The following is a 13,759-nucleotide window of genomic DNA, read 5'->3' on the forward strand; positions in this document are numbered from 1 at the left end:
GTACATTTTTTAAATAATATGAAAATTCAGAATGATACTTGCTTCCTTTAACTGGGGAGTTAAGACTACTTTTAGTGAAACATACATTTGTGTATTGTTCTTGCCTTGATTTTTTTCCCCCTTGTAAGTGACTATATCAGTCTTTTCTATCTGTTCTCATAATATCTACCATTAACAGCTTTGTAGCTCTATAGTGAACCATTTCAATTTATTATTATCTTTACTAAAATATAGCCCCCAACTCCAACTAGAATGCAAAAAAACCCCTCATACTGCTTTCCTTCATGCCTCTGTTTCTAAGTGTAATGGCATTCATTTAAAAACCAGACTCATAGGAACGTTTATTTTTTGAACTGTGTCATTATGCTAGTGCTACTTTGTCAAAAGAAATGTTTCACACAGTTCACAGATTGCCATAAGTCACTATCAGTTTATGCCAGCTGAAACTACTGTCGGATAGACTCTTATCTACACAGATGTGTTCTTTGGCCTATATCCAGTAAACATTCTCAAAAATCCTATTAGTCCTGATTTCCATAAGAAATTGCCATTAAAATAAAAACTTTCCAGCCAAGACTGCTCCCCATAGACAAAACTGTACACAGACTGCCAATATTTCTCCCATTTTTAATTAAATATGGTATTCTCATTTTTATTAGATGAAGCAATGCCACAGGATCAGGATGGGTTTAAAGCAGAACCTGTTTGGATTTAGAAGGGAAGGTGTTACTTTCAGCTGCTAGAATGTGTCACACTTTTGTAAGAAAACTGCAATAAAGATTCATTTAACAAAATGAACACTACACTACTGTAGAAGTTCTCAAAAGAAGGCAACTTTTTTCTCAAGGTTACAGAATCCACATACAGTGGTACCTCGAGATACGAGTTTAATTCGTTCCGGACCTGCGCTCTTAAGTCGAGCAGCTCTTATCTCGAACGACTTTTCCCCATAGGAATTAATGTAAATAATTTTAATTGGTTCCAGCCCTCAAAAAACTCACAAAGTTAGTCTAAATTATGCAAAAAGACATTGCAAGAATAAATGTAACTTTACTTATTAATAAGATGATAAGCTGAGAGCTTTCCTTCCCTTCCTCTTTTTACCCAAAACAATCAACATGGCAAACTTTTATTTTTATTCATTAAACTGTAGTTATTTATTCAACTTCACTGCCACCCAATCCTGTAGAGGGAGGAAAGAAGGGAGGAAGGAAAAGGAAAGCAAGAAATGGAGGGAGGAAAGGAAGGAAGGAAAGAAAGAAAGGAAGGAAGAAAGAAAGGAAGAAAGAAAGGGTGAAGGGACAGGAACAGAGGAAGGAAGCAAGGAAACTTATGAAAGGGGAGAGTAACTTCACTGCCACCCAATCCTGTAGAGGGAGGAAAGAAGGGAGGAAGGAAAAGGAAAGCAAGAAATAGAGGAAGGGAAGGTAAAAGAGAGAAAGAAAAAGAGCAAGAAAGAAAGCAAGCAAGAGAGAAAGAAAGAAAATGAAAGAGAAATAAAAATAGAGAGGGAGAATGAAAGAAATGGAAGGAGGGAAGGAAGGAGAGAAAGCAAGAGAAAGAAAGAAAGAAAGAGAAAGAAAGAAAGAAAGAGAAAGAAAGAGAAAGAAAAAAGAATGAAAGAGCAAGAGAGCAAGAGAGCAAGAGAGAAAAAGAAAGAGAGAGAGAGAGAAAGAAAGAAAGAAAGAAAGAAAGAAAGGCAACTTCAAAGAAAGGCTCACTGAGCATCTCTCACTCTCTCTCTCTCTCTCTCCCTCTCTCTTTCTCTCCCCCCTTTCCCTCTCTCTTTCTCTCTCTCCCGCTCTCTTTCTCTCCCCCCTCTCCCCCCTTTCCCTCTCCCCCCCCAGGCCGGCAGCGATGTTTTAAAACAGCCGCGCCGTTTGCGAGCTAACTCCTGAGGTGCGGAAGTTCGCCTTTGGCGTTTGGGCCACTCGGAATGTGAAATTCAAAACAGCGTTCGGATCCCCCCACCCCCAGCAGAAGCCAAGGACCCCCAGAGTGGGGCGGCAGGGGAGGCGACCGCCTCTCCACTCACCAAGTGCCGGGATACGAGCCGAGAAGAGCCGGGCTGGCTTACTTTCCTTCCTTCCCGCGCTGATGCAGAGCCACTCGAACAAAGCGTCACGCCCCCCTGACGCTTTTGGCAGCAAAAGAGCCCAGCGTCGCTTCGGAAGCCGCCGAAAGCATCAGAGGGGCGCGACGCTTTGTTCGAGTGGCTCTGCATCAGCGCGGGAAGGAAGGAAAGTAAGCCAGCCCGGCTCTTCTCGGCTCGTATCGCGGAGAGGGGCGGCATACAAATCCAAGTAATAAATAAAATAAAATAAAAAAATGTCTCTCCTCTCCCAGCTCTTATCTCGAGTAGCTCTTAAGTCGAGCAGCTCTTATGTCGGGGTTCCACTGTACACAGAAGTAAATCCCACCCTCATATAAGTAATATATCTTAGAATAGAATAGCAGGAGAACCCGAGGTGGGTTCCTCCCGGTTTGGACTGGTTCATCTGAACCAAAGCAACCCATTGGTGAGGTCACAATGACATCACGAAATGGGTTGGGGGTTTTTTGACTTTTTTTAAAAATTCCCCCGGGTGTTTTCTTTTGCACATGCGCAGAAGCCGAGTTTCAAGCACTGAACATGCATCACCATCTTGGTTTTGTCCTTTAAAAAAAGCAATTTTGGATTTTTTGCCACTGCAAATGTGTGTGCACGCAAAGTGTGTACAACCCCATATGAGGGAGGAAGCAAACCGGCAGCAAGGTAAGTTAGAACTCACTTCTGAGAAGAATATGCCATTTCAGATAAGTGACTGTCTAGTCTTTTCTTAAAAACATCCAGTAATGGAGTGCCCATGATTTCTGAAGGCAAGCTGTTCCATTATCCTCACTATTAGGAAGTTTCTCCTTAATTCCAGGTTGCTTCTCTTTTTGATTAGACATTATGATCTCCAACCATTGTTTCTTGTCCTGCCTTCTGGTGATTTAAGAATAATTTGACCCCATCTTCTTTGTATAAAGTGACCACATTTTAATATTGGTAAAGAGGGACATCATTGATGGGGGGAAAGGGGGCCTTGATTAAAAAAAAATTAGTCTATATGGAGCAAAAAAATATTTATCTTTCTCTCTCTCTCTTCCTCCCTCCCTTTCTAGTTTTTTTTCTCTCTCTCTCTTTCTTTCTCTTTCTCTCTTCCTTCCTCTCTTTTTTCTCGCTCTCTTTCTCTCTCTTCCTCCCACCCTTTCTATTTCTCTTTCTTCCTTTCTCTCCCTCCCTTCCGTCCTCTCTTTTCTCTCTCTTTCTCTCTCACTTCGTTCCACCATGTCTCTCTCTCTCTCTCTCTCTCTCCCTCCTTGCCTCCCCCATTGTTTCAGAGAGGCTGGGATAAGCAAAGGGGCAATTGAAAGTCTGTTTTAAGATGGAACCATGATTGAGTCAGGGGGGAAGATGGAGGAAAAGAGGAGGGGGGGAAGGGGCTCAGCAGCTGAGCCTCCCAAGCCTTTCTCAACCAAGGAGCTGACCAGAAGGACTGACATGGGAGGCAGAGGAAGAAGTGGAACTTCCTGAGCTGCCAAGGCTTGTCAAATGCCTGGCCGTTTTGGCTTTCTCCTACTGGCTGCTGGCTCCGCCTGCCTCTTCTGGGATCTGCCCGGGTTGTTTCCAGGAGGATGTCTAGGCCAGTGGGGGTGACTTGACAGGAGGCTACCCACCCTGGAGCCACCCATGAAGACTGACTGCCACACCGGCTACCTCTGCGTATCAGTTGATCTTTTTAAAAAAGTGGGACATTTTTCAAACACTGTGGGACGTGGGACAAATGATCAAAAAGCAGGACTGTCCCACTGAAAGCGGGACATCTGGTCACCTTACCTTTATAACAGCCTCTCAAATACTGGAATACTGCTATCATGTCACCTATATGTTCTGTCTGGGTCACTCCGGAAGCTATGACCAACCCAAAAAGATAAGCCAGACACACCGGTTGAATCCAAACACAGTTTTATAATGGTAAAGAGAAAAGAAGCCAACAGAAAATGTCCTTACAGATCAGGAAAACACTGGAACTCCAAATAGATAAACGAAGGCAATTGTTCATACAGAAACACAGGATCCTTAATGCCAGACGAGGCTGTTGAGCTAACAGACACAAACCTCCCACCGGTCTTCAAGACTGCTGGGCCACGAGCCAGGAACAAAAATGCTGAGAGAAAATGCAGATAACACCAACTCCCCTTTGATAACACTCCATGCTGCCGGAATGGTTCTCATGCCTTATAAACCCTTCCCTGCTAATGAGGACCCCCCCACCCCCCTGGTGTTCCTCATTCAACACTGATAATATCTACGCAGTTGATCTCTCCTTTGAGCTATGCATCTCTGCCGCATACTAATGATAGCTTGTGCATCATCATCCAGGGACTCCAGGGAATCACAGCTACTTGCTTGAGATAGCCCTTCCCCAGGGCTCCCAGGCCTTGCATCACCTTCACTTTCATGATTGCTGTCTGCACTGTCTGACTGCCAAGAACTCTCCGCTCCGCTCTCAGCCTCCCCCAGAGACGCAGCTGGTCTTTGATCTGGCTCAGGCTGCACCACAACACTATAATTCTTCTTTCTTTAGACTAACCAAACCCAAAACCAGCAACCATTCTTTCTATGGTTTGGTCTCCAGGCCTTTGATCATCTTAGTTGCTCTTCTCTGAACTTTTTCCAAAGTCTCAACATCTTTTTTGCAGTATGGTGACCAAAATTGGTTGCCATATTCCAGATGTGGTCTCACAAGGGTTTTATAAAGTGGCACAAATACTTCACATGATCTTGATTCTATGCCTCTGTTTATACAGTCCAGGATTGTGTTAGCTTTTTTGGACTGCTGCTGCACACTGCTGGCTCATGTTTAAGTGATTGTCTACTAGGACTCCAAGATCCCTCTCACGGTTATTGTTTTTGAGCCAGGTTTTGCATAATCTCTACTTATATCTTTGAATTTTCCTGTATAAAAGTAAAAATTAGCTTTTCTCTACATTAAAATACATTTTGTTGGATGGGACCCATTATTGAACTTTGTCAAGATCTTTTTGGATCCTGAGCTTGTCCTCTGGGGGGTGCTGGACATTCCTGCCAGTTTAGTATCATCTGCAAATTTGATGAGTTTCCCTTCCATTCCCTCTTCTAATTGGATGAGAAAAAAAAGAGTTAAAGAGTTCTGGGCCTAAGATGGAACCTTGTAGTATCCTGCTTACTTCTTTCAATATGGATGTAGTACCATTAAGGACCGCTCATTGAGTACAGCTTGTCAGCCAGCTACAAATCCATCTGGTGGTGAAGTTACCTATTCCACATTTTTCTAATTTACCAAGAAGTAGAATGTGGTCTACTTTGTCAAATGTCTTACTGAAAACCAAGTATACTATGTCCACAGCATTTTACCAGTCTACTAATTTAGTGGCTTTTTCAAAGAGTGAAATAAGATTGGTTTGGAATGATCTTTTTTTAACAAACAAGTGCTGGGTAATAGTTATAACTTTATTTGCTGCTAGTTGTCCACAGAATAGATCTGTTTTTTATTATCTTTTCCAGGATCTTCCCAGATATTAATGTCAGACTGAATGGTCTGTATTTCCTGGGTCTGTCCCCCCCACCCCCACTTTCTTAAAAATTGGAACCAATCCTCAGGTACTTCCCCAGTGCTCCAGGATTTTTGAAAGATATGGTACAATTGTTCTGAGATAACATCTGCCAGTTCATTCAGAACTCTGGGATGTGTTCTATGAGGTCCCAGTGATTTATATTTTTCAAGGTCAGATAGGTGTTCTCTTACCATTTTTTTTGTTTATTTTAATTTTTATTTCTAGTTTGACTTTTACAGTAGGTTTTTGGGGGGGTTTGATACATAATGTTGGGTTATAATTTCTTTTGGGTGAAGACTGATGCAAAGAATGAATTAAGCAGCTCTGCTTTCTCCTTACTGACTGTTACTTCCTTGCCATCCTCTCTCTTTTTAATGAACTGACTTTTTCTTGACTTTTTTTGTTATTTATATGTTGAACAAGCTCTGTATGTGCCTACAAGGCCTGCTGTCCCTACCATATTCTGTTCCATCCCTTCCTATCCTTGCTTTAATTCAAATTGAGAGCACAGACATCAATTAGAAAGTTTTATAGTGAAAAACTATAAAAACTATAAAAAGACATTTTGAATAGCCAAGAATTTCACACAATTTTGCCTGAGGATAATTGAATCATTTTCTTACACTGTGCTTTATTTTGTTTTCAAAAATAGTTCCTTTGGGAGTGCAAGATCTTTATCTTTATTGTTTTTAGCTTTATCTTTTTTAAAAAAACACACATGCACAAAACCACAACCTATCAATATTATCAAGGCACAGCCAATATAACTGTGGAAAGTGAAGGAGAGATATCTTCCTGGCTTTGGAGAACAAGCAATAAGTTTTGGGTTTTCACTGATCATCTCTCCCAGGATAAGGCACTGTTACCAGGAAAATCAAAATTCTCTAAAATGCTATGTATATACAATAAATTTATAATCAAACTGAAGTGTTTGTGCACTATACACACCTACACAAAATGAAGTACAAATTCACTCAATGGAAGAATCCATGTTCAGCCCTGACCTAACTGACTTTACTTGTCAAATGCATGAGAATAAATATAAACTATTTAAGGGCAGTTATTTCTATTGGGTTTAAAAGGGACAGTATCCTCTGCCCATGTTAGTGTCAGCTGAAGTTCAAAGCACCTTTATACTTCTTTGGAAATAATCTGTCACTACATTTATTTATTTATTTGTTTGTTTGTTTGTTTGTTTGTTTGTTTGTTTGCTTGCTTGTTTGTTTGTTCATTCGTTCGTTTGTCTGTTCGTTTGTTTGTCTGCCTGTTTGTTTGTTTGTCTGGTAATTTGTTCGTTTGTCTGGTCATTTGTTCATTTGTTTGCCTGTTTGTTCATTTGTCTGTTTGTTTGTTTATTTGTTTGTTCGTTCATTCATTGCATTTATATGCCGCTCATTCCAAAATGGACTCTGTTTAGATCTTCAAATTTGATTTTTTTCATTGGAAGGTATTAAGAACCTCACTTTTCTTCTATTTTTCATTGCTTGGGTGTAATAACATGTTGGGGGAACCTGAAACCCACAAAAGGGAAGACAATAAAATGGGTAGTTCTGATTCAGGTGTGAAATTCACTTACCTCCCCTACCACTTCACAAATGCACACACCCCACATGCACAAATGCTGAAAATCATCGCAATAAAAGGATGCCATGATGTCTATGTGAGTGGCCTTGTGCAAGCTCAATAGAGCTGGCTGAATTTCACCCGGGCTCTGATTCTTCTTGGGTTTTTTGGAGGGAATTTTTAAAAACAATTTTAACTTTATGGGAACTTAGATTGCCATTTTGAAATGTTTCTTGCACTGAAATAGAAAACTTGCTATCAATATTCAGCAGTATTGACCGAGGAAGGCCTGGAGGCTACCGGTGTTCTTGGCCCAATCATCATAACTAATGTTGGGTATATAATTGTTTCAAATCATTTACTTAAATGGAAATGGAAGAATCCTGTTGGATCAAAGAAAGATTCCAATTAGAAAGTTTTGTTCTCAATTGTAAAAGAACTATTGAAGTAAGGTAAGGCATGGTTACTTGAGTACATGATAAATAGTAAATAATTGGCATAATTCTATGAAACTGGAAAACATTAAACTTCTATATCTGAAGAAACAACAGCTTCTTTGTTGAGGATAAGGAATCAGTTAGAAGATAAAAACTTTTCTCTTTTTAACCATAAATCTAATTCAATAATATTAATTAGGATTGTTTTGTTGAATTAATCAAGAAAGTCTGGTTCATTTATAATGCTAAAGTACAATGGATGGATCATTGCACCATGCTCAGCCAAAGCAAAACCAACAAACAAAAGGAATAGCACAAAGAATGACCCAAATCAATATATCTATGTGTGGCTTACTAAAGAAACCCACACAGTATTGGCTTTTTCTCCAGCATGTAATATTTGTCTGATATCTTTCTTTTCATGTTTTAAAATATTGAATTATGTAATTTTACTACATAGTTTTATGTAAATTATTATTTAATTCTTATTGACCAATATATTATTTGTATCACATCATGTTATGCTTTTACAACTGTACATATATAAACAGGTTAATAATACATGATAGAGAATTTGTATTTTTTAGTTCAAAGTCTAAGAACAAACATGTAGTTCTGTTTTTCTCAAAAGATGTAAATATAGAATCCTGTTAAAATGCAGTATTGCAGGCAAAACTCGGCTTACAGCCTGGAATTTGAGCATGATGTAGCTCAAGACTGACTCATCCTTCCAGAGATTGGTAAAATGAGAATCGAGATTGTTGGGGAAAATAGGCAAATAATGCTTCCACACTGTAAATTGCCCAGAGAGTGCTATAAAGTGCTATAGGGCAATATATAAGTTAAAATACTATTGCTATAGTGACCAGAACTCCTGAAGCTTCCACATTTGGTAGGCAAACAATATTTTCCTTAAATGTTCCATTCCTGTACCTTGTTTTGTGAGTGCTTATTCTAATTTATTGTTGTTGACTGACAAAGCCTGTCTGTAATATTATTATTATTATTATTATTATTATTATTATTATTATTATTATTATTATTACTGAAATTGAAATCCATTCTCTGACCAACACTGTCCAAATCTTTAGCACTGATATCAGCATGGAGTTTATTTATTATTATGACATTATTATTATTATTATTATTATTATTATTATTATTATTATTATTACTGAAATTGAAATCCATTCTCTGACCAACACTGTCCAAATCTTTAGCACTGATATCAGCATGGAGTTTGGTTTGGACAAATGTGCCACAGTAGCACTGAAGAAACGTAAAATCACTGGGCATAAATATGCTTAATGGTCAAGCCATAAAGTGTCATCAGCCAGAGGCCAATAAATACTTGGACGTACTACAACTGGACAACATCAAACATGGGCATGTGAAAAATGTGGTCAGCAAAGAATACACACAAAGAGTCAGAAAAATTCTCAAAAGTAAGCACAATGGAGGCAATACCATCAAGGCCATAAACACATGAGTTATACCTGTCATAAGACATATTGCTGGCATAATAAACTGGACACATGCTGAACTGGGTAATTTGGACAGAAAAACAAGAAAACTCATGACCATTCACTATTCACTTCACCCTCGTAGTGATGTTGACAAACTATATCTGCCCAGAAAATCTGGTGGCAGAGGACTTTTACAAGTAACACAAACAGTAGTAGAAGAAAAATGTGCATTGGCAGAATGCATCAAAGAAAGTGAACAACCTGTATTGATTGAAGTAAACAACCAGAAGCTTCTGAAAGCACAGCAGACAAAGAATCAGTATGGGAAAACTGCAATGCAAACCAGAGTCAACAGTGGCGCAATAAAGCTCTGCATGGGCAGTTCCTAGACAAGATTGAAGGAAAAGTTGATAAGGAGAAGACCTGGTTATGGCTTATTAATGGAATACAGAAGAAGGAGACAGAAGGTTTGATTCTTGCAGATCAGGAGCAAGGAATCAAACAAATGCAATCAAGGCCAGGATCAAAAAATCCCAAAATGCAGACTTTGCAAGGAAGATCATGAAACAATTGATCATATCCATAGTGGCTGCAAGAAAACCACACAGATGGACTCCAAACAGAGGCACAACTATGTGGCCCAGATGCTTCATTGGAACCTGTGACCACAATTACCATCTATCAGTGGTAAAGACTTGGTGGGATCATAAACCTGGGAAAGCAGTTGAAAACAAATAGTTGGGACTTTCGAGTTCAAATTGACAGGATTTTGAAACTCAATACACCGGACCTCAAAATAGTGGAAAAGAAAAAAGTGTGGATCATTGATGTTGCCATACCCAGTGACAAGAAAAACTTAGCAGATATCATGATCTGAAAATCGAACTACAACAACTCTGGCATAAGCCAGTACAGGTGGTCCCAGTAGTAACTGGCACATTGGGTGCTGTGCCAAAAGACCTCAGCCAGCATTTGAAAACAATACAAATTGACAAAATCATGATTTGTCAATTGCAAAAGGCCACCGTACTTGGATCTGTGCGAATCATATGAAAATACATTACAAAGTCCTAGTCGCTTGGGAAGTGATCGACTTGTGATATTGTGATACGAAATCCAGCATATCAATCTTATTTGCTGTGTATTACTGTTTTTATGAAAATAATAATAATAATAATAATAATAATAATAATAATAATAATAATAATAATAATAAAGTTGGAAGGGACCTTGGAGGTCTTCTAGTCCAATTCCCTGCTTGGGCAGGAGACACTACCCTAAGTCAGACAAATGGTTATCCAACATCTTCTTAAAATCTTCCAATGTTGGAGCATTCACAACTTCTGGAGGCAAGCTGTTCCACTGATCAATTATTCTAATGGTCAGGAAATTTCTCCTTAGTTCTAACTTTTTTCTCCCCTTGTTTAGTTTTCACTCATTGCTTCTTGTTTCTTAATTATTTGGCCTGACTGTATATGTTGGAATTCTAAACTAGAGTTAGTTCTTCTTAAAGTTTTAGGAAAGCAAGGACCAAAAAACCCCCCTATTCCTAATTCTAGTGTTGTTTCATCTTTAGCAAACACAAAATGCTCATCCCTCAGGTCTGAAAGGAATGCCATGCATTAAACTAAAGATGACAATTCCTTCTCACAAATATAGAGGTATGATAGTGTAACCAAAATTTTGATAAGGACATCTTTCAAATATTGCCTCTTGGTGGGGCGAGATCTGGCAATGAAGAGAGAACTCATACAGAAAAGTTGGGAAGAGCAGAGATGTACAGCACTATCAACTTCACAAATTTATTTTTAAATCTGTACTTTCTTTTTAGATTAAAGCTTTTCATATCAAACTCTGGCATAGAGGAAACTTTTTTACCTATTTAAATGGCCTCCCATTTCCTGCCAAATAATATATGATCATCTTGAATCTACTGCAATTTTTAGACTTGTTGAAATTTTCCTGTGCATTGGCCATTTGCAGAGGCCATCAACTAGAATCTGGAAATTCTGAGAGATGTAGAAGGTTATTTTATATGGTTTTCATCCATTGAAAAGAACTAGGAAGACAAATCCCATCCCACTGGCTTTTACCAAGTAATTATTAAAATAAGTACTTAGTAGTTATAGAGTCCAATATGTTTTCTTCATACTGATTGTCTATGAAGGAAGTATTTATGGTCAATAGAATATGGTAGGATAAGCTTTGGATTCAAAACCAACTATTATTTATACTTTATCATATTAGTTTTCATTGAAGCATATACATTTTACAAATCTGAAATGACAGCTTGAAATATTATTTCTGCGACATGTACAAATGTCAGAAAAATTATCCAACTGCACTCCAAATAACACACTACTGCACCATTGCTCCTAGTAAGATATATCTGGCATCACTCAAGCAAATAAGAGCATTCTGTTTTCCTTCAGATTAAGCAGGTGAAAATAACACTGTTAAGTAACAGCACATTTACTTCTGAGAATTCAGGTAGCCATTCACTCTGGGGCTGTTGATATATCTTTAAAAAATATCACACTCAATAAACATATTTGTGCCTCATTAACTTTTCTCAAACAGAAAAAAAATAGTGCACGGAGTCACAGGTGTGCCTGTGTTTCCACATGCGCGGAAGCAAAAAAACCTCACCAAAACACGGGCGCATCTGCAGCTCAGTGTGCAATTTTGCTATCTCTACAGGTGCAGAAGCAAAATCGCGCTGGCACCGCAAGCACTTACGAGTCGCAGCAGCGAGTGTAATTTAGCGTTCCAGCTAGTAGCCCACCACTGGTCTTAACTATCATTGGTCTTAGCTATCATCCTATATTTGGCCCTCTTCAAGATCTGCCAGAGGGTCGAGCTGTTCCTGAATTTGGGGTTGACTAGCTTCACCTCCCAGTCATGCTATCTGACTTGTAGGCCTATTTAAACCTCTGGTTTCTGAGGTTGCTATGTTGGAGGGACGAGTTATGGCCCATACTGCTGCCTCGATGCCTGTCCTAATAGCCTCGTTAATTCTTTTCTGGTCTTTCTGCTTCCTCCTGAGCAAGAGAATGCAAAGTGAAGACATTTTTTCTGCCCTACTGGATTCAAACTTTGGCTGAGTTATATTCCATTCCGTGATCTAAGACACATTTTTCAAAAACCAAGAATATGCCCAATGTGTACAAAGTGGTTTACCTGATACTATATAATACTTTTCCATTTTTGGAAATCCTTAGAAGCTTGTTGTCTGTAGTAACATCATGGAAGTTTGCACCTTTCTCGTTGGCAAAGAATAAATCTGGTTTCCAAATAGAGTCCAACATTGATGGATCCAAATCCAAGGAGTCATCAGGATATTCACTGTAAGCAAGGCGGGAGTCGTTCCACTGCTGCCTCAAAAAAATGTTCACTCTGTAGTCCTATAGAAATGTCAGATATACCAATTATTTAACCTTTTGTCCAGGTGATTGTGCTTTTAGGCTTTGAAATTTAGATGAATTATTGAATCTGATACAATATGCTTTATGTTAGTCAAGGACAATCTGGAAGTTCTTGTCATCATTACTATTATTGTTGTTGTTTTTAACCTTCAATTTGATTCACAATCTGGGACGGGTAAGTACTTAACAGTTATTGTCCTAACCAAGGATCTATGAGCTGTTCAAGTAAGGTGGTTTTTGCAAAGTCAGAATATTTAGGTCTAATAAGATCAAAATTCTCATGTATCTAGGCAACCTTTAGATACTGCTTCAAGGGCTTCTATTACTATTGATTTCTTCCTCCACAATCGCTCAACTTCAATTTGCAGATTGAGGTGTTTTGTAATTTTTTTCTAGTTGTTTCTCTTGAAATCATGCATCACCTGTGAACCAAATGTCTGTCTATTTGAATCTCAAAATCCCCCATTTTCTTTCTTTTGGTTGTTGTTGTTGTTGTTATTATTATTATTATTATTATTATTATTATTATTATATCATTGAACACTCAGCAGATGTTCAGACCTGGATTTGGCATTTTTGTCTGCCTATCGAGTCCTTACCAAGGATCTGGGATAGGCAGATCTGGATGTTTAATGGTGTTATATGTACCACCACAGAATACAAACTGTTCCTTGCCTTTTAAAATTGAAAATTGACTGATGGCAAATTTTTCAATGCCAATGGTGTTTTTGGTTTTGGTTTTGGTTTTGGTTTTGGTTTTGGTTTTGGTTTTGTTTGAGTGACAATTTTACCTCTTTTCAGAACCAAAACAAAATTAAACTCTGTATCATGGAGTGCAACCTTTCATTCACCATATGTTTTATTGATAAAATTAATAAAATTTATCTATTCAAAATAGTGGAAATATTTTGAAAAGTAATTAGTATTCCATAATCGTGAGAATAAAAACTGTCAAAACATTATAAAAACCTGTCAGAATTTTAAAGAGTAATTTTGATTGCCTCTTCATTGATTAATTTGCAAGTATCTAACTAAGCATTCATACAGTATATCCAGCAGAGTAATTTATAAATAAACATTAGCTGGGAATCTGTGCAGAATATTTATTGACCTCAGTACAGAGAATGCATTTTGAATTATTGGAAGATAAACACAGTCTGTCCTAGGAAGAACTAACATTTGATAACATTGACATTTTGTGCTATGCTGAAACATTATGTAAAATATAGACAGAGTAACTTTAAGA

At 38.2% G+C, this 13,759-nt stretch overlaps 1 protein-coding gene and 1 long non-coding RNA gene across 3 annotated transcripts in view; one reads left to right on the forward strand and one right to left on the reverse strand.

Moving 5' to 3' along the window:
• The window catches only part of GLRA2 (glycine receptor alpha 2), a 197,202-nt gene that overhangs the window by 140,948 nt on the left and 42,495 nt on the right, over positions 1-13,759 (reverse strand). For both annotated transcript variants that reach the window (XM_070750793.1, XM_070750792.1), the window contains one exon: positions 12,269-12,492. In XM_070750793.1, the coding sequence (XP_070606894.1) occupies positions 12,269-12,492 (224 nt within the window). The remainder of the gene's footprint in view (positions 1-12,268; positions 12,493-13,759) is intronic.
• LOC139166763 (uncharacterized) overlaps positions 1-13,759 on the forward strand; it is a 30,952-nt gene that overhangs the window by 15,161 nt on the left and 2,032 nt on the right. The window lies entirely within an intron of this gene.

Source organism: Erythrolamprus reginae, chromosome 4 (assembly GCF_031021105.1).
Source record: "Erythrolamprus reginae isolate rEryReg1 chromosome 4, rEryReg1.hap1, whole genome shotgun sequence".
Taxonomy (NCBI): domain Eukaryota; kingdom Metazoa; phylum Chordata; class Lepidosauria; order Squamata; family Dipsadidae; genus Erythrolamprus; species Erythrolamprus reginae.